The sequence below is a fragment of the Mustelus asterias genome, chromosome 15, assembly GCF_964213995.1.
Source record: "Mustelus asterias chromosome 15, sMusAst1.hap1.1, whole genome shotgun sequence".
Classification (NCBI taxonomy): domain Eukaryota; kingdom Metazoa; phylum Chordata; class Chondrichthyes; order Carcharhiniformes; family Triakidae; genus Mustelus; species Mustelus asterias.
The window spans coordinates 84,524,643-84,551,378 of record NC_135815.1 but is presented as its reverse complement, the minus strand read 5'-3'; the positions used below and the strand labels follow the sequence as shown (position 1 = coordinate 84,551,378).

General features: G+C 45.1%; 1 protein-coding gene across 1 annotated transcript in view; it reads right to left on the bottom strand.

Annotated features, from left to right (window-relative positions):
• Positions 1–12,581: 12,581 nt before the first annotated feature.
• The window catches only part of lrp11 (low density lipoprotein receptor-related protein 11), a 28,763-nt gene continuing 14,608 nt past the window's right edge, over positions 12,582–26,736 (bottom strand). Inside the window, exons 6-10 of the mRNA XM_078230488.1 lie at positions 20,374–20,499; positions 20,070–20,267; positions 16,694–16,864; positions 14,107–14,208; positions 12,582–13,713 (exon numbers count right to left, since the gene is read on the bottom strand). Of these exons, the coding sequence (XP_078086614.1) occupies positions 13,559–13,713; positions 14,107–14,208; positions 16,694–16,864; positions 20,070–20,267; positions 20,374–20,499 (752 nt within the window). The 3' untranslated portion in view covers positions 12,582–13,558. The remainder of the gene's footprint in view (positions 13,714–14,106; positions 14,209–16,693; positions 16,865–20,069; positions 20,268–20,373; positions 20,500–26,736) is intronic.

Here is a 26,736-nt window from a genome sequence, read left to right as displayed (position 1 = left end):
AGCACTCCAGATGTGGTCTCACTAATACTCTCTATACCCAAAGCATAACCGCCCCCCCACTTTTGTATTTAATTCCCCTTGCAATAAACAATAACATTCTATTAGCTTTCCTAATGGCTTGCTGTACCTGCATATTTTCCTTTTGTGATTCATGCACTCGGACACCCAGATCCCTCTGCATCACAGAGCTCTGCAATCTCTCACCATTTAGATAATGTTTTTTAAAATTTTTCTTGCTAAAATGAATAATTTCACACTTTCCTACGTTATACTCCATTTGCCAGGTCTTTTCCCACTCATTTAACCCTTTGTAGCCTCCTTGTGTCCACTTCACAACTTACTATTCTATCTAACTTTGTTGTCAGCAAATTTAGCAAACGTACCTTCCGTCCCTTTATCCAAGTAATTTGTATACAGTGTGGAAAGTTGAGTCCCCAGTACTAACCCTGTGGTACAGATCAAATTGAGGTATTTAAGATGAAAAAAGGTATGGATAAAGTAGACTTGGATCGGATAGAATCATAGGATGCTTCCTCTTAGGATAGTCTTAGGATAAGGGGTAGCAAATTTTAAACAGAGTTGAGGAGAAACTACTCCCAAAGGATTGTGAATCTGTGGAATTCGCTATCCCAAAATGCGGTTGATGCTGGGACAGTGAGTAAATTTAAGCAGGAGTTAGCCAGATTTTTAATTGGTAATGGGTTGAAAGGTTATGGGGAGAAGGCAGAAAAATGGGCATGAGGAGCATATCAGTCATGATCGATGGTGGAGCACTCGATGGGCCGAATGACCTAATTCTGCTCCTATATCTTATGAACACCACTTGTCACATCTTGCCAACCAGAAAATGACCTCTTATGCTTATCTTCTATTTCCTGTTAGCTGTCCCATCTTCTACCCATGCCAGTTCATTAGGCCTACACCATGAGCATTTACTTTTTGCAATAATTTCTGGAAATCTAAATACAGTACATCCACCAGTTCCCCTTTATCCACAGCATATACTACTTCTTCAAAGGGCTCCAATAAACTGGCTAGACATAATTTCCCTTTCACACAACTATGTTGACTCTGCCTGATTACCCTGAATTTTTCCAAATTCCCTACTTTAAAAAAATTTGTTCATGGGATGTGGGCACCGCTGGCTGGGACAGCATTTATCCCCTAGAGCATTTAAGAATCAACCACAATGCTGTGGGTCTGGAGTCACATGTAGACCAGACTGGGTAAGAACAGCAGATTTCCTTCCCGAAAGAACATTAGTGAACCAGGTGGGTTTTTACAACAATAGTTTCATGGTCATCGTTAGACTTGTAATCCCAGATTTTTAATGAATTCACATTTCACCATCTGCCCTGGTGAGATTCGAACCTGGGTACCCACACCTGGGTCTCTGGATTAGTTGTCTAGCGACAATACCAGTTTGCCATCACCTCCCCGTAACATCTTTAACAATAACGTCTAACATTTTCCCTCTGTCAGATAGTAAGCTAACTGGCCTATAATTAACTGCTTCCTGTCACCATCCCTTTTGAATACAGGTGTTACATTCAAAGTTTTCCAATCTAATGGACCACTGCCTGAATCTAGGGAATTTTGGAAAATTAAAACCCACTCATCAACTATTTCACTAGCCACTTCTTTTAAGAACCTAAGATGAAGTCCATCTGGACCCTCGGACCCATCAGCCTGCAACACCAACAATTTACTCAGTACCGCTTTCCCGGTGATTGTAATTTTCCCTAATTCCTCCCTCCGCTTCCACTTACTGACTGAGAGCCATTTCTAGGATGTTACTTGTGTCCTCTATAGTGAAGACCAATGCAAAATATTGGTTCAATTCATCTGCCACCTCCTTATTTTCCACTATTAATTCCCCAGGCTCACTTTCTATAGGGCCAACACTCACTTTGGATTGTACTTATTCTGTGTATTCTGAAATATACCCTTCAATGTCTGCCAGTGCATCTCCAGTTCACTTTAGCAAACAGCCCTCATAATTGCCCCTATTAAAGTTTAAAATATTAGTTTTGGACCCACTTTTTTCTCCCTCAAACTGAATTCAATCATAGTATGAACACTGCTATCTAGAGGTGCTTTAACAATGAGGTTATTAATTAATCCTATCTTTTTGAACAATACCAGGTCTGGTATAGCTTGCTCTCTGACTGATACCAGAATGTGCTGTTCTAAGAAACCATCCAGAAACATTCTATGAATTCTTTATCTAGACTACCTTTTCTCATGTTTTTTCCAGTCTATATGCTAAAATGATTACCACTGTACCTTTCTGACAGGCTCTCATTATTCCTTCCTTTATACCCCACCCTACTCTGTGGTTATTGTTAGGGGGTCTGTACACCACTCCCACAAGTGACTTCATTTTTCATCTCTACCCAAAATTTCCACGTCTTGGTTTCCTGAACTTAAGTCACCCCTCTTTTGGTTGTGGGAGAGCACTTTGGAGATAGTGACCACAATTCGGTGTCTTTCATTATTGCAATGGAGAGGGATAGGGCCTTACGGCAGGGCAAGGTTTATAATTGGGGGAGAGGTAATTATGATGCGATTAGGTAAGAATTAGGGAGTATAAGGTGGGAGCAGAAACTGTCAGGGAAAGGCACAAATGAAAAGTGGAGCTTGTTCAAGGAACAAATACTGCGTGTCCTTGATAGGTATGTCCCTGTCAGGCAGGGAGGAAATGGCCGAGTGGTTCACAAAAGAGGTTGAATGTCTTGTCAGGAGGAAGAAGGAAGCATACGTAAGGATGAGAAAACAAGGTTCAGTTGGGTCGATTGAGGGTTACAAGTTAGCGAGGAATGAGCTGAAAAAAGGGCTTAGGAGAGCTAGGAGGGGGCATGAGAAGTCCTTGGTGGGTCGGATCAAGGAAAACCCCAAGGCTTTTTACTCTGATGTGAGGAATAAAAGAATGACCAGGGTGAGGTTAGGGCCGGTCAAGGACATAAGTGGGAACTTGTGCATGGAGTCAGTAGAGATAGGAGAGGTGATGAATGAATACTTTTCTTCAGTGTTCACCAAGGAGAGGGGTCATGTTTTTGAGGATGAGAGGATGTTACAGGCTGATAGGCTGGAGGAGGTAGATGTTCGGAGGGAAGATGTACTAGCAATTTTGAATAAACTGAAGGTCGATAAGTCCCCTGGCCCAGATGAAATATATCCTAGGATTCTTTGGGAGGCAAGGGATGAGATTGCAGAGCCTTTGGCTTTGATCTTTGGGTCCTCACTGTCCACGGGGATAGTGCCAGAGGACTGGAGAGTGGCGAATGTTGTTCCTCTGTTCAAGAAAGGAAATAGGAATGACCCTGGTAATTATAGGCCGGTTAGTCTTACTTCGGTGGTCGGTAAGTTGATGGAAAAGGTCCTGAGGGATAGGATTTACGACCATTTAGAAAGATGCAGCTTAATCTGGGATAGTCAGCATGGATTCGTGAAGGGTAAGTCTTGCCTCACAAATTTGATAGAATTTTTTGAGGAGGTAACTAAGTGTGTCGATGAAGGTAGAGCAGTTGATGTCATATACATGGATTTTAGTAAGGCGTTTGATAAGGTCCCCCATGGTCGGCTTATGAAAAAAGTAAGGATGTGTGGGATAGAGGGAAAGTTGGCCGATTGGATACGTAACTGGCTATCTCATAGAAGACAGAGGGTGGTGGTGGATGGAAAATTTTCAGACAGGAGACCAGTTACCAGCGGTGTACCACAAGGATCAGTGATTGGTCCTCTGCTATTTGTCATTTTTATAAATGATTTGGAGGAGGGGGCTGAAGGGTGGATCAGTAAATTTGCTGATGACACCAAGATTGGTGACGTAGTGGATGAGGTGGAGGGCTGTTGTAGGCTGCAAAGAGACATAGATAGGATGCAGAGCTGGGCCGAAAAATGGCAGATGGAGTTTAACCCTGATAAGTGCGAGGTGATTCACTTTGGTCGGACAAATTTGAATGTCAATTACAGGGTCAAAGGTAGGGTTCTGAAGAATGTGGAGGAACAGAGAGACCTTGGCTCATATCCACAGATCTCTGAAGGTTGCCACTCAAGTGGATAGAGCCGTGAAGAAGGCCTATAATGTCTTAGCATTTATTAACAGGGAGTTTGAGTTTAAGAGTTGTGGGGTTATGCTGCAACTGTACAGGACCTTGGGGAGACCACATTTGGAATATTGTGTGCAGTTCTGGTCACCTCACTATAAGAAGGATGTGGAAGCACTGGAAAGAGTGCAAAGGAGATTTACCAGGATGCTGCCTGGTTTGGAGGGTAGGTCTTATGAGGAAAGGTTGAGGGAGCTAGGGCTTTTCTCTTTAGAGCGGAGGAGGTTGAGAGGCGACTTAATAGAGGTTTATAAGATGATGAGGGGGATAGATAGTGTGGACATTCAGAGATTATTTTCTCGGGTGGATGGAGATGTTACAAGGGGACATAACTATAGGGTTCATGGTGGGAGATGTAGGAAGGATGTCCGAGGTAGGTTCTTTACTCAGAGAGTGGTTGGGGTGTGGAATGGACTGCCTGCTGTGATAGTGGAGTCGGACACTTTAGGAACATTCAAGCGGTTATTGGATAGGCACATGGAGCACACCAGAATGATAGGGAGTGGGATAGCTTGATCTTGGTTTCGGACAAAGCTTGGCACATCGTGGGCCGAAGGGTCTGTTCTGTGCTGTACTGTTCTATGTTCTATGTCTCTCTACTGTGCTAATACCATCACTAATTAACAGAGCCACTCCTCCACCGTTTCCTACCTTCCTGCCCTTCCTAAATGTCACATATCCTTCAATATTTAAGTCCCAAACTATGTCATCCTGCAGTTTCTGTAATGGATATCAGATCATATATTTTTTTTTAATGCGCTCAGTTGTTGTTTTGTTTCAAATGCTACATGCATTCAGATACAGAACCTTTAGGTTTGTCATTTTAATATTTTTGTAACCTTTAAAGTTATCTGCTCATTTATTCTTAGATTTGTATTCCCTGTAATCTCCGGCCCTTTCTGTCCCGGTCTGTTCAACATTTTCCACATTAATACCTTTCTCTCTTGCCTTTTCTCTGTTTTTTGACCAACCACATCTCCTGAAATTTGACCCCGTGCCTCACTATTTAGTTTAAAACCCTTGCTTACTTATGCACAGTGGATCCATTTACCCATCTCCATTATTTTCCTCCGCAGGCCCCCTCTAATTTGTCTTTTAATTGACAACATTGAGACTGACATTGGTCATTTCAAATTCTCTGCTTCACTCACTTACTCTGGCATACCTACCTCTGAACTGGTAGCGTTCTGTTCTCTCACGCCGAACCCTAACATTGTCATCAAACCTGCCGGCAAGGGTGGTGTTGTTGGCTGGCATACTGACATCTAGCAGAGGCCAAATGCCAACTCCTACCTCCCCTTGGACCATGACCCCACAACTGAACATCAAGCCACTGTTTCCAGGTCAGCCACTGACCTCATCTCCTCTGAATATCTTGTGTCGATGGCTTCCAGCCTCATAGATTCTAACCTTAAACAGCCTTCTTTTACCTCCTTCCCAAGATCCACAATCAGGAATGACCTATTCCAACTATCATTTCAGCACCTACTCCTGCCCCACTGATTTCTTTCTCTTGACTGTTTTTTCTTGCTTTGTCCAGTCTCTTCCCATCCATATCTTTGACTTTTCCAATGCTGTCACTTTAACCGTTTCCAATTTTCTATCTCTAACTATCTCTTCTTCATGGATGTTCAATTTCTCAACACTTAGGGTGGCACAGTGGTTAGCACTGCGGCCACGGACCCGGATTTTCTTTGGGTGCTCCGGTTTCCTCCCACAATCCAAAGATGTGTGGGTTTGGTTGATTGGCCATACTAAATTGACCCTAGTGTCAGGGGGATTAGCGGGGTAAATGTGTGAGGTTACGGGAATAGGGCCTGGGTGGGATTGTGATCAGTGTAGACTCGATGGGCTGAATGGCCTCCTTCTGCACTGTAGGGATTCTATGATTCTATCTCCCACTGGGAATGGTTTGAGTTCTCCACTTCTTCCATGAACTGGTAAAGTATCTGTCTACCACCAATCTCCTTCTCGCATCGAACAATTTCTTCTTTAACTCATCTCACTGCCTCCAGATATTTTTACATTTATTCTTTCATTGGACGTGAGCATCGCTATCAAGGCCAGCATTTGTTGTCCATCCCTAATTGCCTTTGAACTGAGTGGAAAGTGTGGCTATGGATACCTACATGGGTCTTAGCTATGCCGCCCTTTTAGTGGGACGTGTGGAACATTCCTTTGTTCTAATCTTACTTAGGCCACTGCCCTCACCTCTTTTTTCCAACCATTAATGACTAATTAATGCCACTTCCTGTTCTTCCCCTGAACTGGGAATCTTCAACTTCTAGTTTCCACTCTGCTCTCCCTTTCACCCAGCCCATCTGCAATTCTTCACTTCCCTTCTTTGACTTTTCAGGATAGGCTATCCACATGTTCACTATAAGTCCACTGACTCCCATTGCTACCTCAACTACACTTACTCACACCCTGTAAAGTCCCCATTCCATTCTCCCAGTTTCTCCACATCTGTTGCATCTGTCCTGATGATTTTTAAAAATTCATTCATAGGACATGGGTGTTGCTGGCTAGCCAGCATTTATTGCCCTTCCCTAGTTGCCAGAGGGCAATTGAGAGTCAGCCACATTGCTGTGGCTCTGCTGACACATGTAGGCCAGGCCAGGTAAAGACAGCAGATTTCCTTCCCTAAAGGACATTAGTGAACCAGATGGGTTTTTCCAACAATCGACAATGGTTTCACAGTCATCAGTAGATTCTTGGTTCCAGATATTTTTTAATGAATTCAAATTCCACCATGGCAGGATTTGAACCTAGGTCCCCAGAACATTCACTGAGTTTCTGGATTAATCGTCTAGCGATAATACCACTAGGCCATCACCTCCTCATCAAATGAAACCTTTCATATGAGCACTTCTGATGTCTTCCTTGTTCCTCAACCAAGGATTCCCACCACCACACATTAGTTGACCAGGTCCTTGACCATGGCGATTCCATTTCCCACATGCCTCGCTCTCATCCTTTCCCCTCCTTCCAGAACCATCATTAATGTAAGCCTACTTGTGACTCTAATAAACAAACTTAAAATTTCAATTTAGTATACCATGATGATCTATGAATAGGAAGACTGGTGGGGTGGAAGGTGTACTCACAGATCTGGTGTATTCACAGATCATCCTCCAACTTTTCCACCACCTCCAGCGTGATGCCACCACCAAATATATTCCCCTTCCCCCGCCTTTCAGCATTCCAAAGGGACTATTCCCTCCCCGACATCCTGGTCTAAGCCTCAGTCAGCCCCAATCCCCCTTTCCCTTCCCAATGGCACCTTTCCATGCAAGCATGAGGTGCAACTCCTATCCTTTTATCTTCCCTCAGCCTATCCAAGATCCCAAGCACTGCTTCCAGGTGACGCAGGAACTTACATGTGCTTCTTTAAGGGTGGCACGGTGGTTAGCACTTCTGCCTCACAGCGCCAGGGTCCCAGGTTCGATTCCTGGCTCGAGTCATTGTGTGTGCAGAGTCTGCACGTTCTCCCAGTGTCTGCGTGGGTTACCTTCAGGTGCTCCGGTTTCCTCCCACAGTCCAAAAGACGCGCTGGTCAGGTGCATTGGCTATGCTAAATTCTCCCTCAGTGTACCCGAAAAGGCGCCAGAGTGTAGCGACTAGAGGATTTACACAGTATCTTCATTGCAGTGTTAATGTAAGCCTACTTGTGACACTAATAAATAAACTTAAAACTTCAGTTTAGTATTCTATATCCGCTACTTACAATAAGCTCTGCTCTACATTGGCAAGGCTAAATGAAGATTGGGTGATTTCTCCACTCAGTCAGCAAGCATGGCCTCAAGTTACTGGTCACCTGTCATCTTAATTCAGGGTGACCAGCTTTCAAGGAAAAGTTAAGGGACACCTTGGGCAAAGGTTTATGTAAGGAGGTGCTGGCGTACATGGGGTGGTCACAAGAGAAACTAATAGCGGGGGTTTGGGACGTCTGATGCACTGGCAAATTTGTGAAGGGGGGCATTGCCAGGGAGGGTCGCTGCTCAACCTGACAGGTCGGACAGCCAGGAGCAGCGCAAATGTGCGGACATGTACTGAACGTGCCCAAAATTTAAAGGCCTAAAATATGGGAGTAGCTGCCTCCTGGTGGAGCACAACCTGGGGCGTTCACCTCAATCAGGGGACAACCCCATAAACTCCGGGATGGTTGTTCACCCTTGCTCTCACACTGACCTCTATCCTTGACCTACTGCAATGTTCCAATGAAGCTCAATGTAAGCCAAGAAACAGCAACTCAACTTTCAGTTTAGCACTTCAGAGCTCTCCAGACCCAATGTCCTCTGGCTCCACCCATATATTGTCCCTTGATCCCTAATAAGCCCTATTCTTTCCCTGGTTATCCTCTTCCCATTAATATACTTCTTGAAAATCTTGGGATTTTCACTATTTACCAGCCAGAGCTCTTTCATATCCCGTCTTTGCTCTAATTGCTTTCTTAAGCTCCAGGCTGCACTTTTTGTACTTCACGAACGCCTCTACTGATCTGCTCCCTTTGTAGCTGCTAAAAGCCTCTTTCCACTCACCATATCCTGATTAAAATCTGTAATAGCTCTGACTTTTCCCAGTCCATCCAAAAATGTGCAGGTTAGTTGGATTGACCCTGCTAAATTGCCCCTTAATGTCCAAAGATGTGCAGGTTAGGTGGATTGGTAAATGCGTGGTGTTACGATGATAGGGCTGGGGTTGGCCCTGGGTGAGATGCCCTTTCAGTGAGTTGGTGCAGATTTGGATAGGCAAAATGGCCTCCTTCTGCACTGTAGGGATTCTATAACAAAAGGTTATTCATTTGAAACATTTACCATTTCCAAACTTGCTGGGTATTTCCAGCATTTTCTATCTTTATTTTGGCCTGTTCCCTCCTTGCTTCTACTGCCTATTGTTCCAAGAAATTGTCCTAAATGCACTCATCCTCAAAGCTACTTTTGCCAATTTGATTTATCCAACGTACATGGAAACCAAGAGGGCATCCAGTAAAGTGCATACCTCTGTCTTATCTTACCCCAAGAATACTACAATTACGCAGTTTGTCTGAGGCATTTCCCTGTCTGGTTGCAGCTCTGTGTCTACGAAGCTGAAAAGTTTTTTTTTAAAAAGGCTTCCATCTCATTGAGGAGGCTTCAGCCCAATCCCTGTCCAACAAGCTGCTCTGAAAACTCTGCTCACATTTTGGCAGCTGTTAAAAATTCCACCATAGCAGGTGAGACAATCCCTAACATTCTAAATAAAACAATTCACAACATTCTATGAGCCTATACCCATTGGGCAGAGAGAGGTGGTCTTATTGTAACATTTAAGATGCTGAAGGAGCTTGATAGGGGAGGATGTTTCCTCTTGTCGCAAATTAGAATGAGGGGAAACAGTTTAAAAATATGAGATGTCCCTTTTAAGACGATGGAATTCTCTTCCCCAGTAAGCAGAGAAAGGCCAAATTAGAGATTTTTTTTGATCAGCAAGGGAGTCGAGGCTTGTAGCGTTTAGACAGGAGACTGGAGTTGAGACCACAATCAGCCATGTTCTTATCGAATGATGGAGCAGGTTCGACGGGCCAAATGGCCTACTCCTGCTCCTGTCCTACGTTCCATTTCTACAAACAAGTCAATTCGCCTCATCCTCCAATGTTCACGGATCCTTAAAGAAAATTCCAGAATTTGCATCCTCATAAAAAAAAAAATCAGTTCTTCCTTGGGCCATGAGCTATCTGACCCTGAGACATACAAATAAGACTGACGCAATTCAAAAACGTGTTGCATGATTCTGCATAAATCAGTATGGGAAATACACCAGTGTCACATCCTCGATTAAAGATTTGGATTTATAGAATCATAGAATCCCTAGAAGGGGCCATTTCGCCCATCAAGTCTGCACCGACTCTCTGCCAGAGTATCTTACCCAGGCCCTCTTCCCCACCCTATCCCCATCACCCCACACACATCATGGCTAATCCATCTAACTTAAGACCTCTCGGTACACTAGGGGTAATTTAGCATGGCCAATGCACCTAACCTGCACATCTTTGGACTATGGGAGGAAACTGGAGCACCCGGAGGAAACCCACGTAGACACAAGCAGAATGTGCAAACTCCACACAGGCCAGAATTGAACCCGGGTCCCTGGTGCTGTGAGGCAGCTGTGCTAACCACTGTGCTGCTCCACTACAGCAATGGAGAGGGAAAAGGATTGACTGACTGCATTCTACGAAGTATGGAATGGACAGGTGGAGGTCTATCCTCTTCTCAAATCGTGGTACTTATGATAGTGAACAGCTTCTCCATGCAGGTTGAGAGTTCAAACTGCTTGGTGGTTAACTTGGATGCAAAATCAATCTGGTTATCTATATGCTGGCTCCAGATAAAGTTGCCTCGAAAGTTGTCAGATTGGTATTAAAAACAAACACTAAAGTATTTCAAGGAAGGAAACCTGCTGCCTGTGTGTGACTGCAATCCCACCCATTCCCTTTAGCAATACTGGCAAGGCAACATTTATTGCTCATATCCCTCAAACATTTGTTTGTTATAAAAGAATATGGATCTTTAACCTTACTGATGCTGAACAAAGTGGATGCACCAACACCTCAGGGTAATTTTCCTCCATCTTGCCATCCTTTCAGGTGCTTCCAGTTTGAATCATCTTTGCCACAACCTCTGCACATTGCTGTCACCGATGGGACTGCGAACAGGGAGATAAGACACCAAAGCTTCCTGATTCAAGGTCAGCTGGAAAGTGAGATGCTTTAAGCTCTAGAACTAGGGAGGCCTTGTGGCATAGTGATAGTGCCCCTACCACTGGACCAGAAGCTCCGAATTCGAGTACAACGTCAAGACATCTTCGTCATAGGAAGAGCATTTAACATGGTTCAACGGGCTGATGATCAGCTCGGGAATTCTACCCCCCACTATTCCCCAAAGGGTATTAACAGCATGGGTGCGAAGATATACAAAAGAGAGCCCCTGAACTCAACTCATTGCTCCCTTTCTAGACAGTAGCTCTATCTTGGCAAGGAAGATGGTCATAACCATGTAAACACAAGGTATCTTGAACATAGACGGAATGGAGCAGGAACTTTCGCATTCATGGTGCTCATTGGGCAGCACGGTGGCACAGTGGTCAGCACTGCTGCCTCAGCACCAGGGACCCGATTCGATTCTGTCTGTGCAGAGTCAGTACGTTCTACCCATCTCTGCATGGGCTTCTTCCGGCTGCTCTGGTTTCCTCCCACAGTCCCAAAGACGTGCTGGTTAGGTGCATTGGCCATGCTAAATTCTCCCTCAATGTTCCAGAACTGGCACCGGAGGGTGGCAACTAGAGGATTTTCACAGTAACTTCATTGCAGTAATGTCAGCTTACTTGTGACACCAATAAATAAACTTTAAAAAAAACTTTAAAGTCAACATCTTGACTTCCATCTCGGGAAAATCTCAACAAGTTTGGCAGCATCTCTAAGGAGAGGAAAGAGCTGACGTTTCGTATCCAGATGACCCTTCGTCAAAGCCAGGTCATCTGGACTCAAGTCGAAGACTCGAAACGTCAGCTCTTTTCTCTCTTTACAGATGCTGCCAGACCTGCTGAGATTTTCCACCATCCACAGTAATTTGCTTTTATTTTGACTTCCATCTCATTCTTCCTCCTCTAGGCACCACCCCGTTCTCATGCAGCATTTTGTCCTATCTGGAGCCCCAGAAACGCAAGGGCAGAATTTAAGCTGGTACACAGTGCACTGCTGAGGGAATGCGCTACTGCTGCAAATACCTTTTTTTCTGATGAGGCTACAAATCAAAGCCTTGTCTGCTTTCTCAGGCTGTGGATGTACCAGATCTTGACATACTATTTTGAAGAACGGCACGGGAGTTCTTTCAGTTTCCTGGCCAATGTTTGTCCCTCAATCTCCACACAACAGATTATGTTATCAGAATGCTGTTTGTAGGATCAGTGCCTCTACCTTTACCATGCATTGGGGACAGGGTGGGGGCTGCCAGGGTAGCAACAGCAGCCCAGATTATTTTCCTGGGTTGTGGAGGTGCACTTCTGTAGCACAGAGTATTCGAGGAACTCTGCTGGGCCTCTCCTCTTCCATTGCCTGTGGAATTGGTGAGAGCGTGTACGAGGACAAGCTGCAGCCGATCAAAATGGTAACTGGGTCATGGCAGAAAGACTTGCATTTATATAGCACCATTTCATGACCACAAGATACCTCAAAACACACTACAGTCAATTAATAACTTCTTCCATATTAAAAGACATTGCCTGAAGTAGCACAATGTTAACAGCAGTTTCGCATTAGCACCAGGCAATGTGACTGAAAATTGGCCGATGTGTTTTTGTGTGGGAGTACCTTCAGCTCCCTGACAGCAATGTTTAAGAAGCACGGCATCATCTTTGCAGGAGCAATTAGGGATGGGCAATAAATGCCACTGAAACCCACCACATCCATTCAAAAGCAGTGATCTTTCCTTGCTGCAACATGGAGCAGATAGTTTAATTGATTTGATCTGGAGATACACCGGATAAACGCCATTTATTAGTGAGGAACCAGGAGCCAAGAATTGTTGGTATTTGGTGGAATATTTAAAGCGGAAACTCTTCCAATGTTACAAAGTTCAACAGTCTGTGCACAATATATTATTTGTACTAAACTAGCACACCGATGGGCCAAGTGGTCTCCTGGGCTGGGAATTTCTTTGATTCGGTGTAATTTGCAAAACTGCATTTTATCTCTACTTTACTCCTGATATTTGGCGCACTTGTGGCTGGCTTTCTGACTGCTGCTAAATGTCTCCAGCAGGAATGACCCAGAAACTAAGACAGCAGGCAGAACCAATGCTGGCATAGATTGACATGAAAATAATAGGGGTGATGAGGGGGGGGGGGAGAAGAGAGAGAGAGAGGTGGTGGTGGTTGCAGTATCTGCTCCTAAACACTCGCCAAAACGAAGAGCAGCAATCTGTCCCCACACAGAGAAACTGGTGCTGATTTGGGGATGGGCTGGGGACCATTGATCCACGGTGCACCCACTGCAGGATCGCACAACAGGGGCTACTTTCTGATCAGTGGGGTGGGATGGTCAGGCTCCTTATCAAACAGGACAAACCTCTTCTCAACGAGCAAGCGACGCAGGAGTAGACATCGACTGGTATAAAAGTTTCACAGCAAGGTAGAGAGTGAGAAACATTTGTTCAGCCACCAAGTCTTCCTGATAGCGCTGCCTAGAAGTGCTTCACTATGACCACAGCTTGGTCTGAAAATTCGTTCTGAAGCAAGGCCCAACACCTGCCAGATTTGCCTGTGTGACTAGGAAGGAATAAATTGAAGGATTTTACTGAGTTCCACATATTCATTTGAACAAACACACAAGCACATTGATTTGTTTTACATCGAGAACCACACTGCTACGATGATTGCTATTAAGAGGGACCTTTCCTTGTCTCATTCCCGCCTCACAGGTACATGCCGTTGATCAGATAGTCCGACTCCTCGGACGTTATGGGGCGGAGCTTCTTCAGTTTGTGCCTCACCAACTGTAGCCGGCAACCGATCATCAGCAGGAGCAGGGCGGTGATGGCAAGTCCCAGGGCGAGGGGTAGCACAGCGCCTGCAAGACAAGTTCAGTCAAACGGTCAGCACCCTCTCCTGCACATTCAAGAAAGTTAGGGGTTGGTTGAAATGGGAGGATGTGGGTTAGCAGGATGGAGATGGGGCTGTGGGGCAAGAGAGGAGGCATGGGTCAAAGAGTGGGTTCGTGCCACCCCCCACAAACACACAGCCCCCTTCACCCTCACATGCAAACCCCCTCCTGCTCTGTGTTTGTTCGCAAAAATCAGTCCCCAACCATTTGAACCGAGAGGAGGCTTCTGAAAGGGGACCTCAGTCAATGCCTGTGCTTCCTGGAGAATTAGGTGTGCTGATCCCGGTGGCAGCTCCAGCTCACTGTGGCTCCGTTCTGAGAGCTGGGTCTGAATTGTACCCAGTGAAAAGAATCACCCACCTGACTCGGGGACTGGGTGACCTCCTCTCCCGTGGCTCATCTTAGACATCATGACATCGTCCTGACTCGTTTCAACTGAGCTCGTCTCCAGGCTATTGTCACCTGAGCAAATGTAAGAAATGAACTCAGTACAAGGCTGTGCCAACCCACATACCTTACCTGCTTACAGGTATCTGTTCGATTAAAATAGCTGGGTCAACAATGAGATACACAATAGGATAATGTACTAGGAAGAGTGAGAGACATAATACACACCTGCTCACAGGTCAGGCAGGTATTACTGTATAAATATAAAGAATTTGAATTTATATAACTATATTCATATCCTCATGATGTTCCAAAGTGCTGCAAAGCCAAGAAATAAATTTTGGAAGTGCAATCATTGTTGTAGCTCAGACAAACACAGCAAAAGTCCCAGTAACCAAATATTAATGAATTGTTGGGTTCCTCTGATACCAAACAGAAACCCAACCCATATATATTTTAAAATGTTCTGCGAAAAACAGGCAATTAAGATGGTCGACTCCCCCCATCTGGAAATTATCTTTAGTAGTCTCCAGAACAGAATAATTCTCTCAGTTTCAGGAATGTCAAACCTCGTTATGCCCAAGGAGCTTCTAATAGACCAGCTGGAACTGGACTAATTTCAAAAGGGGCCACAGGAATGCCATTTGCATTTGATGAGCCAACCTCACTAGCGGAGTCAAAGCCAACCTCACTAGCAGAGTCAAAGAACAAAGAAAAGTACATCACAGGAACAGGCCCTTCGGCCCTCGATCATGATACCCTAACTAAACTAAAAACAACTTTCTGCCTTTACTCAGTCCGTATCCCTCTATTCTCTCCGTATTCATGCACCCATCCAGATGCCTCTAAATGTTGCTAATGTGCCTGTTTCCACCATCCCCTCTGGCAGCATGTTCTCAGGCACCCACCATCTCCCTTAAACTTTCCCCTTCTCACCTTGAATCTGTGCCCTCTTGTAATTGCCACTTCCATCCTGGGAAAAAGCCTCTGACTTTCCACCCTATCTATGCCACTCAATTTTCTAGACCTCTATCAGGTTTCCCCTCAGCTTCCATCTTTCCAGTGAAAACAATCCTAGTTTACTCAATCTCGCCTCATAGTCAACACCCTTGAGACCAGGAAACATCCTGGTGAACCTTCTGGTAGTGTGGTGACCAAAACTGGACGCAATACTCCAAATGTGGCCTGGCCAAGATCTTATATAGTTGCAACATGATTTTCCAATTCTTGTACTCAATGCCCCAACCGATTAAGGCAAGCATGCCATATACTTTCTTAATCACCTTGGCAACCAGTATTGCCACTTTAAGGGGACTGTGGACCTGCACGGCCAGATCCCTCTGTATGTTAATATCCCTAAGGGTTCTGCCATTTACAGTATAATTCACACCTACATTTGATCCTCCAAAATGCATCACTTCACATTTGTCCAGATTAAACTCCATCTGCTACTTCTGTGCCCAAGTCTCCAAGCTATCTATATCCTGTTGTATCCTCTGACAATCCTGGCACTATCAGCAACTCCACCAATCTCGATGTCATCCACAAACTTACTCGTCAGACCACCCACATTTTCCTCCAGATCATTTATATATACTACAAACAACGGAGGTCCCAGCACTGATCCCTGCTGAACACCACTTGCCCTGCACCCCTTGGAGCTTTCGTGGAGAGCAAAAATCTACCAATTTCAGCCTTGAATGTACTTAACATCAGAACGTTCACAACCCTGAGATAGGGAATTCCAAAGATTCACAATCTGAGCGAAGAAATTTCTTAACAACAGGAGAGTGAGCAGGTCAGTGAGATTTAACAAGGGCATGTGTACAGCAGCTTGACATAGTAGTAGGAATGTGTGTAGGACAGAGTGAAATCTATAACAGGAATGTGCGTACTATTTTCAGCACTGTTCCTCAAGGCTCGTGATTTTGGTTAAATGACAGTAACATCCAATAGTGCAACGGCCTTCAGCTTGTTCTTCCTCAGGTAACACCCGCTGAAGCAGCCATGCCAGCCTTGGCTCAGTGGCAGAATTCTTGCCGCTGTGCCAGGAGGTTGTGGGTTCTGGTGCCACTCTGAACAGCAGCAGAGAAATCTAGGCTGATACTGCAGTAGCCAGGGAGAAACATCTTATGGTTAAGAGGTTAAACCGAGGGCTTGTGAGTCCAGTCAGGTGGATATAAAAGATCCCACAGGGTACCTCGAAGATCCGGAGAGTTACCCCCATTGCAGTGGCCATTATCTATCCCTTGTGAACACCACACAGATTATCGGGTCATTGTCATCACAATGCTGCTTTTAGGAGATGGCTGTGTGTAAACTGGTTGCCACATTTCCTACATTACAAACGGTGATTGCACTTAAAAAAAGTAATTCACTGGCTACAGAGCACTTTGGGCCATCCATAGGTTGCAAAAGGCGTTATGTTATACAAGTGCAAACCTTTCGTGAGCAAACCTACAGTTTTTGAGTTACAAAACATCACGGCATTTTGCGCATGCATCTTCGTTTTCTAAGAACAGAAAAGCATTACAACTGCTCTGGGGTTTGCTGCATTTACCTTGCTCGTCTGCACATTCATTCTTACAGTCCAGTTCCTGTAGGAAGTTATTCTGATTGCCCTGGCACCCACTGTAGACAAAGTGTCTGCAAGTTCGCGAGGTGCTATCGAAGTACCAGCGTGGGAAATGACCCTGGCAGGGACCCGTGGCAGGAGGGGCCAAGCAGTAAACTGCAAAAAAAAAACTTGCATTTACGTAACATACTTTCAGGAACATCTTATCCAACAAAAATTGATACCAAGCTTCATAAGGAGAAGCAAGGGATGAAAAGGTTTGTCAAGAATGGTAGGAGCATCATAAAGGTGGAGAGGTAGTGATGCAGAGAGGTTTAGGGAGGGAAGTTGAGAGCTTAGGTCACAGGCAGCTAAGACATGATGGCCACCAATGTAGGGTGAATGAAATTGGGGGTGCACAAGATGTCAGAATTGGAGGAACACAGAATTTGTGGAGGGTTTCTATGTCTGGAGGAGGTCATAGACATAGGGAAGGGTGTGGCCATGCACGGATTGGAAAACAAAGATGAGAATTTTACAAATTGAGCTCTGAACAGACCGGGAATCAATGTAGATCATGGAACACTGGATGTGCAAGTCTTGGAGAAAGTTAAGATACGGGTAGCAGAGTTTTGGATGAGCTCAAGTCTACACAAAGGGCAAGATGCATGAACAGCCAAGAAAGCACTGGAAGACCACGGATCATGGTACATTGAAGTAGGAGACGGTGTAAAAGTGGGAGCAGGAGAAAGGGAGGTTTAATGTGGCAGTTGCAAGGGAATTAATATTTAGGGGAACAGTGCATCATTTGTCAGCAGGATCGAGTGTCCAACATGGACTGCAGGCTTCCTGGTGTCAGGGTGGGGAATATCTCAAACTGGATGGAGAGGACATTGGAGAGGAAGGGAGAGGATCCATATTCAGATAAAGAACACAAAGAAGAATAGGCAAAGAGTACAAGGTACTCGGAGCTAAATTCAAGAACAGGACCTCAAAGTAATCCTCTCCAGATTAGCCCGAGTAGTTGACCAAGGGATAGAGTATATTGGGGAGGTGAACACGTGGGCTGAAGGCTTGGTATGGGAAAGTGGGGATCGATGAAGAGGCAGTGACAGGAAGCAGAAGTTCAGATGGGAAAGTTAGAAGCAGTAGTTCAAACACAAACAGTAGGGAAGAGGGCAGAGTAACAGTCAGAAATTCTGCTTTTCGGCACCACATGTAGAGGAAAACTAAAAGTTGTAAAGTAACTAAACTGAGAGAATTACAAAATGTGCGAGTAAAACATTAGAACAGAAGCAGAGGTTAGTTTGTGGCTCAAAGGAAGCGTCTCTTATACAAACACAGAGCAAATTTAAAGTTTATTTATTGGTGTCACAAGCAGGCTTACATTAACACTGCAATGAAGTTACTGTGAAAATCCCTGAGTTGCCACACTCCGGCACCTGTTCGGGTACATTGAGGGGGAAGTTAACAAGGCCAATGCACCTAACCAGCACGTCTTTCAGAGTGTGGGAGGAAACCGGAGCACCCGGAGGAAGCCCACGCAGACACGGGGAGAACGTGCAGACTCCACACAGACAGTGACCCAAGCCGGGAATCGAACCCGGGTCCCTGGCGCTGTGAAGCAGCAGTGCTAACAAATTCAGTGAATCATAAGCGCTAATTCAACTTGATACAGTTGGCACTAGAGAGACAAGGTGGTATGACAGTCAGGGATGGAAATTAAATATGCCAGGTTATAAGGTCTACAGGCAAGACTGGAAAACAATAAATGGGGAAGAATAACCTGAGTAATTGACAATGAAATCACCTCAATGATAAAACAGGAGATAAGGAGGCAGTGGAGACTTTATGAGTAGGGTCAAGAAATAGAAAGGGATTTAAGCTTGTAGTAAAAATTGTGAATCAGCCCCCTGGCAGCAGTTGTGAAGTTGAAATGCTGAGATTTGACAGTATGTAGCAAAGACAGAACAGCTTTAATGGGGGATGTTAAGCAATTGGGTTAAGCAGGTTAGCACATGTCAGAAAGGTTGCAGATTTCTTGTGTATTGGTTATCTGCAGCAAAATGTCCTAGAGCTGATGAAAGTGACATGACATATAGAACATAGAAAGAAAGAAAGAAAGAAACCCTACAGTACAGAAAGAGGCCATTCGGCCCATCGAGTCTGCACCGACCACAATCCCACCCAGGCCCTACCCCTATATCTCTCCATATTTACCCACTAATCCCTCGAACCTACGCATCTCAGGACACTAAGGGGCAATTTTTAGTGTGGCCAATCAACCTAACCCGCACATCTTTGGACTGTGGGAGGAAACCGGAGCACCCGGAGGAAACCCACGCAGACACGAGGAGAATGTGCAAACTCCACACAGACAGTGACCCAAGCCGGGAATCGAACCCAAGTCCCTGGAGCTGTGAAGCAGCAGTGCTAACCACTGTGCTACTGTGCTGCCCATAGAACAGTACAGCACAGAACAGACCCTTCGGCCCACGATGTTGTGCCGAGCTTTATCTGAAACCAAGATCAAGCTATCCCACTTCCTATCATCCTGGTGTGCTCCATGTGCCTATCCAATAACCGCTTAAATGTTCCTAAAGTGTCTGACTCCACTATCACTGCAGGCAGTCCATTCCACACCCCAACCACTCTCTGCGTAAAGAACCTACCTCTGATATCCTTCCTATATCTCCCACCAGGAACCCTGAACCTTATAACACAGGTTCCAGATTTAATTCATTACCTAATCATGAATGAACATTTATTCATCGTTCCCGATGGCGAGGTGTCCAGAACTACAGGTCATTGTTTGAGGATAAGGGGTAAATCTTTTAGGACTGAGGTGAGGAGAAATTTCTTCACCCAGAGAGTGGTGAATGTGTGAAATTCCCTACCACAGAAAGTAGTTGAGGCCAAAACGTTGTGTAATTTCAAGAAGAAATTAGATACAGCTCTTGGGGCTAAAGGGATCAAGGGATATGGGGAGAAAGGGCGATAAGGATATTGAATTTGACGATCAGCCATAATCAAAATGAATGGTGGAGCAGGCTCTGCTTCCACGACTAATGTTGTAATATCTAACCATGGCACCTATTCTGTGCACAGCTTGAATCCAGTTCACGTGGTTTTTTTTGCTAGTCGGTTTTTCTCTCGTTTCTTTTAGCAGCAGCAGCAGCAACTTTCCACAAATATGCAGGAGGTGCAACACCTGCCTTTTTACCCTCCCTCCCTTCTCACCATCAAGGCCCCATATACTCCTTCCCAGTAAAGAAACAGATTACGTGTACTCCTTTCAATTTACTGCACTGTATTCACTGCTCGGAATGTGGACTCTGCCACTAAACACAGACCAAGTTGACTATCACTTGCTGGCATATACCTGGAAGGTGGTCAGCACTGGACTTGTCCTTCCCTTCCACTCTGGGTTGTTGTGTCATCTCGGTACTGAGCTGCTCCACGGGTTTTTGGCTCTCCATTGAAGCCTTCTGAAAGCTGTCAGAAGGTGGCCACACCGCACCATCTTGCCCCGAGTCAGAAGCAAGTGTCGTATGTGTCACTGACTTACGACCTATATTAACTGGAGTTAAAAAAGAAATCGACTTACATGACAAATTTTCTGTCCTCACCAACCCTCTCCTTCCCAAACCTCAGCACCACGCTCGGGGATCAGGAATCGTACTTACAGCTTTGGCAGAAAGTTTCGTCCGACCTGTCTGGGCACTGGGCTGTCCCGTCACAGGCCATAGTGATATCGATGCAGCAACCATCGTCACAGATGAACTGGTACCGTGAACAAACCCCTGTACATTCTGTGAAGGAAAGCAGAAACAATCGTGCATTAGGAGACTCGTTTATGCTGGTACTCCAGGCAGAAGCCCGCATTAAAACATGAGACAGGCCACCCTCACAGTGACTGCTGCAATGGGGAGAGACTCCCATTGGGGAGAGAATCCCTACAGTGCAGAAGGAGGCCATCTGGCCCATTGAGGCTGCACCAACAACAATTTCACCCAAGCCCCAATTCCCGTAACCCCACACATTTAACCTGCTAGTCCTCCTGACACTAAGAGGCAACTTAGCATGGTCAATCCACCTAACCGGCACATTTTAAGACTGTGTGAGGAAACCGGAGTACCTGGAGGAAACCCATGCAGGCACAGGGGGAATGTGCAAACTTTGCACAGTCACCCGAGGCTGGAATCGAACCTGGGTTGCTGGAGCTGTGAGGCAGCAGTGTTAACCACTGTGCCACCGTGGTGTTTGGTCATGGCAAATGGTGCCGGCAATTTGATACATCCGAGGAACTTGTTAGGCCAATTCCAAGGGGGATTAAGAGTCAATCCCGCTCACTAAAACATCACATATAGGTCAGACCAAGACGACAGGTTTCCTTCCCTAAAAGGATATTAACAAATCAGTTGGATTTTTACAAAAATTCAACAGTTCCATGGCCATTTCCTTTTACTGATTCCAGATTGGTAACTTCCAGATTTTAAAAAAACTGAATTCAAATTTTCAAACGGCCATGTTAGGATTTGAACTTTCATCCTCGGGATCAGTAATCAAGGCCTCCAGAATACTAGTCCAGTAACAGAACCACTACACAACCCTATCCGTAACAGGAGTCACAGGATAACTTGAAGTTGGCTTTAAACTGCACTGATTGTGTGGTAAGTTGCTAAAGATCCTGCAGTCAGTGATGCCAAGTTTAAGCTGTTCAATGGCGAGTGAGGGAAGGGATGGAATTGGCATTAGTTCACATTTGCACGATAGTCACCTTTGTGCCAGGTAAAGTCTTTCAACAGTTGAAAGGAGCTGAAGAAGTCACTTTACTTTGCTTCAAGTAACTGTTATTCTGTGAAAACTAGCCGTTTGAAATTGCTCTCGCTCACACCGCGATTCACTTTAATGGAGTGGGTACAGATTGGCAAATGATGGAACAAAAGCAAAATATTATAGGTCTGACTAAAGGTCATCCAGACTGGAAACATTGGCTCTATTCTCTCCCCACAGATGTTGTCAGACCTGCTGAGATTTTCCAGCATTTTTTGTTTCAGATTCCAGCATCCGCAGCATTTTGCTTTTATTACAGGTGCTAGAAGTCTGAAATTAAAAACATAATTACTCCATCCTATCCGGGTCCATCAGTCCTCCGTTTCCTGCACTGTTCAAAGGAAGCTTGACCAACTGTATCTCATTTTCAATTGCACGCTTTATTGCCTTCCAGACCAAATACTGAATTCAATGTCGTCACATCATAATCACCACTTCCTTTTCTCAAATAGCAGGTGAACATAGAACATTACAGCACAGAACAGGCCCTTCGGCCCACGATGTTGTGCCGAGCTTTATCTGAAACCAAGATCAAGCTATCCCACTCCCTATCATCCTGGTGTGCTCCATGTGCCTATCCAATAACCGCTTAAATGTTCCTAAAGTGTCTGACTCCACTATCACTGCAGGCAGTCCATTCCACACCCCAACCAGTCTCTGCGTAAAGAACCTACCTCTGATATCCTTCCTGTGCTGGGTGAGAGTCTGCAAGATCCATTTACACCTCCACTGGGATCATCTTTTGTGTCCTTACTTGTCACATTACTAACCCTATTTGTTTCCCACCATCACCATCTTTGCCCTGCCCTCGACCATATCCCCATATCACAGGTCTTTCATCCTTCTTCCCCCTCAACTTTGGCACGAGCTTAGGAACTGTTCAATCTCAAATTTCTTCCATTGCTGAAAAAGAAAGGCCACTGGCTTGAAAGATTAACTGTGTTGATGCTGCCTCGGTTTTATTGAGGGTTAATGCTGAAGATGTCCCTGCCATAGCACAGAAGGGCAGTGGAGTCTTTAACAAGCAGTGGCGATGGTGGAGACGGCAGCAGAACACGAGGGGCAAGTTATTGCAAAGTTACAAAAGGGAAAATTAAGGTTGGATAATTGCTGGTTCTTCTTTACCCAGAGAAACATGGACCTATGGAACTCATGTGGTGAATGTTCTTTTGTCCGAAATCCTTTAAATAAGAACTGGGTCTGTTTCTGCTGAGGCAGAGGTCATCAAGAGTAATGGTACAGAACTGCTCACATTAATCAAGGTCAAAGTGGGACCCTCCAAGAGGCTTGGAGACATTTTCCAGTCCTCACCCTTCGACCTCGGATTTTAAACTTGTTTTTCATCTCTTCCAAGAGATTACATGGCTCTAGGCAGGGAGTATCTGTACTTTGATACATTGGATGTCACGACTATTTGGCACAGGCCGAATGTTTCCTGTCTGCCATTTCTTGTGTGTTTGGCTGCAACTTACCTTGTAAACTGAAGCCTCTTCAAGCCCTGCTTCTCAATGGTGGTGAGTTAGAGTCTTGTACCGTGTGTTCTGGTCTGGGGGTCACTGGTGAGTGGGCAGCAAGTATCTCCAGTGATGCCGGAGCTGGACTGGCCTCCACTGCTTGCTCCTCCTCCTTCCTCCAAAAGAAAAGGAAAAAAAAAACAGGGGAATTCCCACAGGGAAACACTGTCTGAAATGATGGGACCCGACCTAGGTTGGATCAACCTGCAGGGAACCCCCCTCCTTCCCCCCACAATTTCCTCCCAGTATTGGCCACAGTGCTGCATTAGTAAACCTCAGGTGTGGGCCAGTCAGCGAGGCATAGGAATAAGGCTGCTTGATCGGAGATGTTGTGTGACTGTCAAACTGTTGGGAGCCGCGCAGCCACACAACAGGAAGGAGGTCAAGGCCTTGGAGCGAGTGCAGAGGAGATTTACCAGAATGATACCATGGGTGAGGGTCTTCGGTTAGTCAGAGAGGCCAGAGAGGCTGGCTTATTCTCCTTAGCACAGAAAAGGTTATGCAAAGATTTAATGTAGGTGCTCTAATTCTGAAGGGAACTGATCAAGTAAATAAAAGAGAAACTATTTCCACAGGAGGAGGATCAATCACCAGAGAACGCAGAGGTAAGGTAACTGTCAGAGGAATCAGTGGGGGTTTTGTGCAGCGAGTATGATCTGTAAGGCACTGCCCGAAATGGAGGTCGAAGCAGATTCAACAATAGTTTCCAAAAGGGCATTGGATATATTCTTGAAAAGGAAATAAATACAGGGTTTTGTGGAAAGAGTGAAAAGTGGGACAACTGGATAGCTTTCACAGAGCAAGTACACTGGGCAAAATGGCTTCATTCTATGCTGCATGATTCTCTGATCTTTCCGTTGTAGTTTTACCCAAGAAACCAATGTGACCTGCACAGCTAAATTTCCTCGTGCCCTCAGAGATACAGGTGCTTCCGACTATCTGCCTTCTCCTTGAAGTCCCTGTGCTGATGGTATTTCTAGGATGTATGAAGATTGGCCTTCTTTGGACCTGTAAGAAGTTCCTCTGAGAGCACTGGCTGGGTATTCAGTCATCACCTTCTACACTGACTGCAATTATTTCAGCACTGAGGTCTGGTGGGGGTGGGGGGCGGGAGGGTGTGTGTGTGTGTGTGTGCAGAAAGAGTTACAGAAATACAGTACAAGGAACAGAAACCTGGCTGTGTTGAGCTCTTTCTTAGCAGTTAGTTCTTCAAGGCTGACAATGCCCCTCTGATAAGATTCCAAACGTTCTCTAGTTGAAACACCCCACAACATGCCCAAAGTGTGTTCACAAAGAGACAGAATGTGCAGGAGTGTGAGTGAGCATGTGAAAATGAGAGAGGAAACGAGGGAAAACTATTGAGTGTAAAAGTGAGAGTGAAAGAGGGCGAGTGTGCAAAAGGATGCTCCTGTGAGAAAGAGGGAAAGTTTGTGCATGCAAGGAAGGTTAAGTACTTCTGAGAGTGTGAAAGAGTATAAGACGGCGGGGAGAGAAAAAGTGAGAGTGAGTAAATGTGAGAGAGGATAAGAATGAGGGTGTGGGAGTTATAAATGAGTGCAAGAGGAGGGAGCGCGAGAAGACAGAGCATGAGGAGAGGGTGTGTGTAAGGAAGGGTGAATGTTTCTGACAGCATATGAAAGAGGTTGAGTGTATGGGAAGAAGAACTTGGGAGAAAAAGCGAGAGTGAATACAGATGAGAGCGGATAAGAAAGAGTGCGAGAGGGTGAGTACAAGAGTGAATTTGAGAAAGGGCGAGTGGGTGCATATTAGGCTGAGGCACAGACATGCAGTACAAGGCTGACAATGGATGAATACAATGCCTGCGCATTCAGTTAATGTAGGTCACCTCCCCAGGTAAATAACTAAAAATAACCAAAATACTTATTGAATTAGAAAGTGCCAGCAGTATCCTGCAGAAATAGACTAGATCGGAACACAATGACTAAACTGCATATGACACAGCCACATGGATGCATACATGAACAGACGCACAGAAATACATAATGCAATAAATATCTGGTGCTCAATGATATAGTACAGTAACAGAACACAAATGCACACATCAACATGGAACAACACGTTAATACAACAAGCAAACATGGAAATGCACAACACCACACGCAAGTGTGTACAGTGACAGGCGCACGCTGCAGAACAGTATGAATGCACACAACACATAGGACAGCAAAAAGCAGATAAACATGCAATAAAAATGTAACACAGGCACAGCAACATGCAAAATGCAGCTGACTACTCAGAGGGGTGGGTTCCAATTTCCTGTATAGATTAGTACGTATAGTTTAAAACCCTTCTATCATGCTGAAAGGTATTGAAAGCCAGGAGAACATTTATAGTAAACAGCCATCTGCAAGCACAGACAACATAGGTTTAAGTTTACAGAAGATGTGGCGGAAGGGGAATGGGGGAAGGGGAATGGGATGGGGGGTGAATGGGGGGAAAGAGTCCTTAAGGAAACTCAGAACAATTGCTGTGCTTCAAGCTGGTTGACTTGCTGTTTTGTTCTGACAGCAACCTCAGGAGGCAAAGTACAGTGAGACCTGAGCACTGATTTGTCACACACCCCTTAAAGTAGGGTGCAATTGGTCTATTCCAACCCCAGCAATATAACCACAAATGACCATTGTGGTTCAAAGCAACTAGGGACAAGGTGACAAACTTCGATTGGATATATTCTGGATGCTGTCACATGACCGACTTCCAACCATTGACCACCTGACATCTCCATCTTTACCATCGCCATGATTGGATTATTCTTGACAATCAGTTAGTTTTTTTCTCCCCCCTCAAGTATGATTTTAAAAAAAATATATCTATGATTTTTCTTCCTTGATTGCTCGCAGGGGACAAAATTCATGAGGATTCCTGAAAAGTCCAAAATTTGGTACTCCTAAGGACAGACAGCAATGTCTTCAATGGAGGTAGGCATAAAGTTACCAGCCAGAAAATTCCAAGTGAAATTATGAGCCAAATACACACCATTAAGTTCAACTAGAAGGGGCCCAGTGCCTAAGATTCCCAGGCAATAGGACCTCACCATCCCTTTGTGCATTTCCCAAATTCATAAAAACATAGAACATAGGATTATGAGTAGGCCATTCAGCCCTTTGAGCCTGATCTGCCATTCACTGTGTTCATGGTTGATCATCCAACTCAGTGGCCTTGTTCCCACTCCCCCCCCCCACCCACCCCTCCCGCCCCATATGCTTTGATGTCTTTAGCCCCAAGAGCTTTATCTAACTCATTCATGAAAACATACAACGTTTTGGTCTCAACTGTTTTCTGTGATAGCAAATTGCAGACTCACCACTCTCTGGGTGAAGAAATGTCCAATCTTAGTTCTAAAAGGTTTACCTCGTATCCTTATGCTGTGACCCCTGGTTCTGGAGACTCACAGCAGCAGGAACATCCTTCCTGCATCTACCCTGCCTAGTCCTGTCAAAAGTTTATAGGTTTCTATAGAAACATAGAAAACTACAGCACAAAACAGGCCCTTCGGCCCCACAAGTTGTGCCGAACATATCTCTACCTTTTAGGCCTACCTATAACCCTCCATCCTATTAAGTCCCATGTACTCATCCAGGAGTCTCTTAAAAGACCCTATTTGAGTTTGCCTCCACCACCACTGACGGCAGCCGATTCCACTCGCCCACCACCCTCTGAATGAAAAACTTCCCCCTA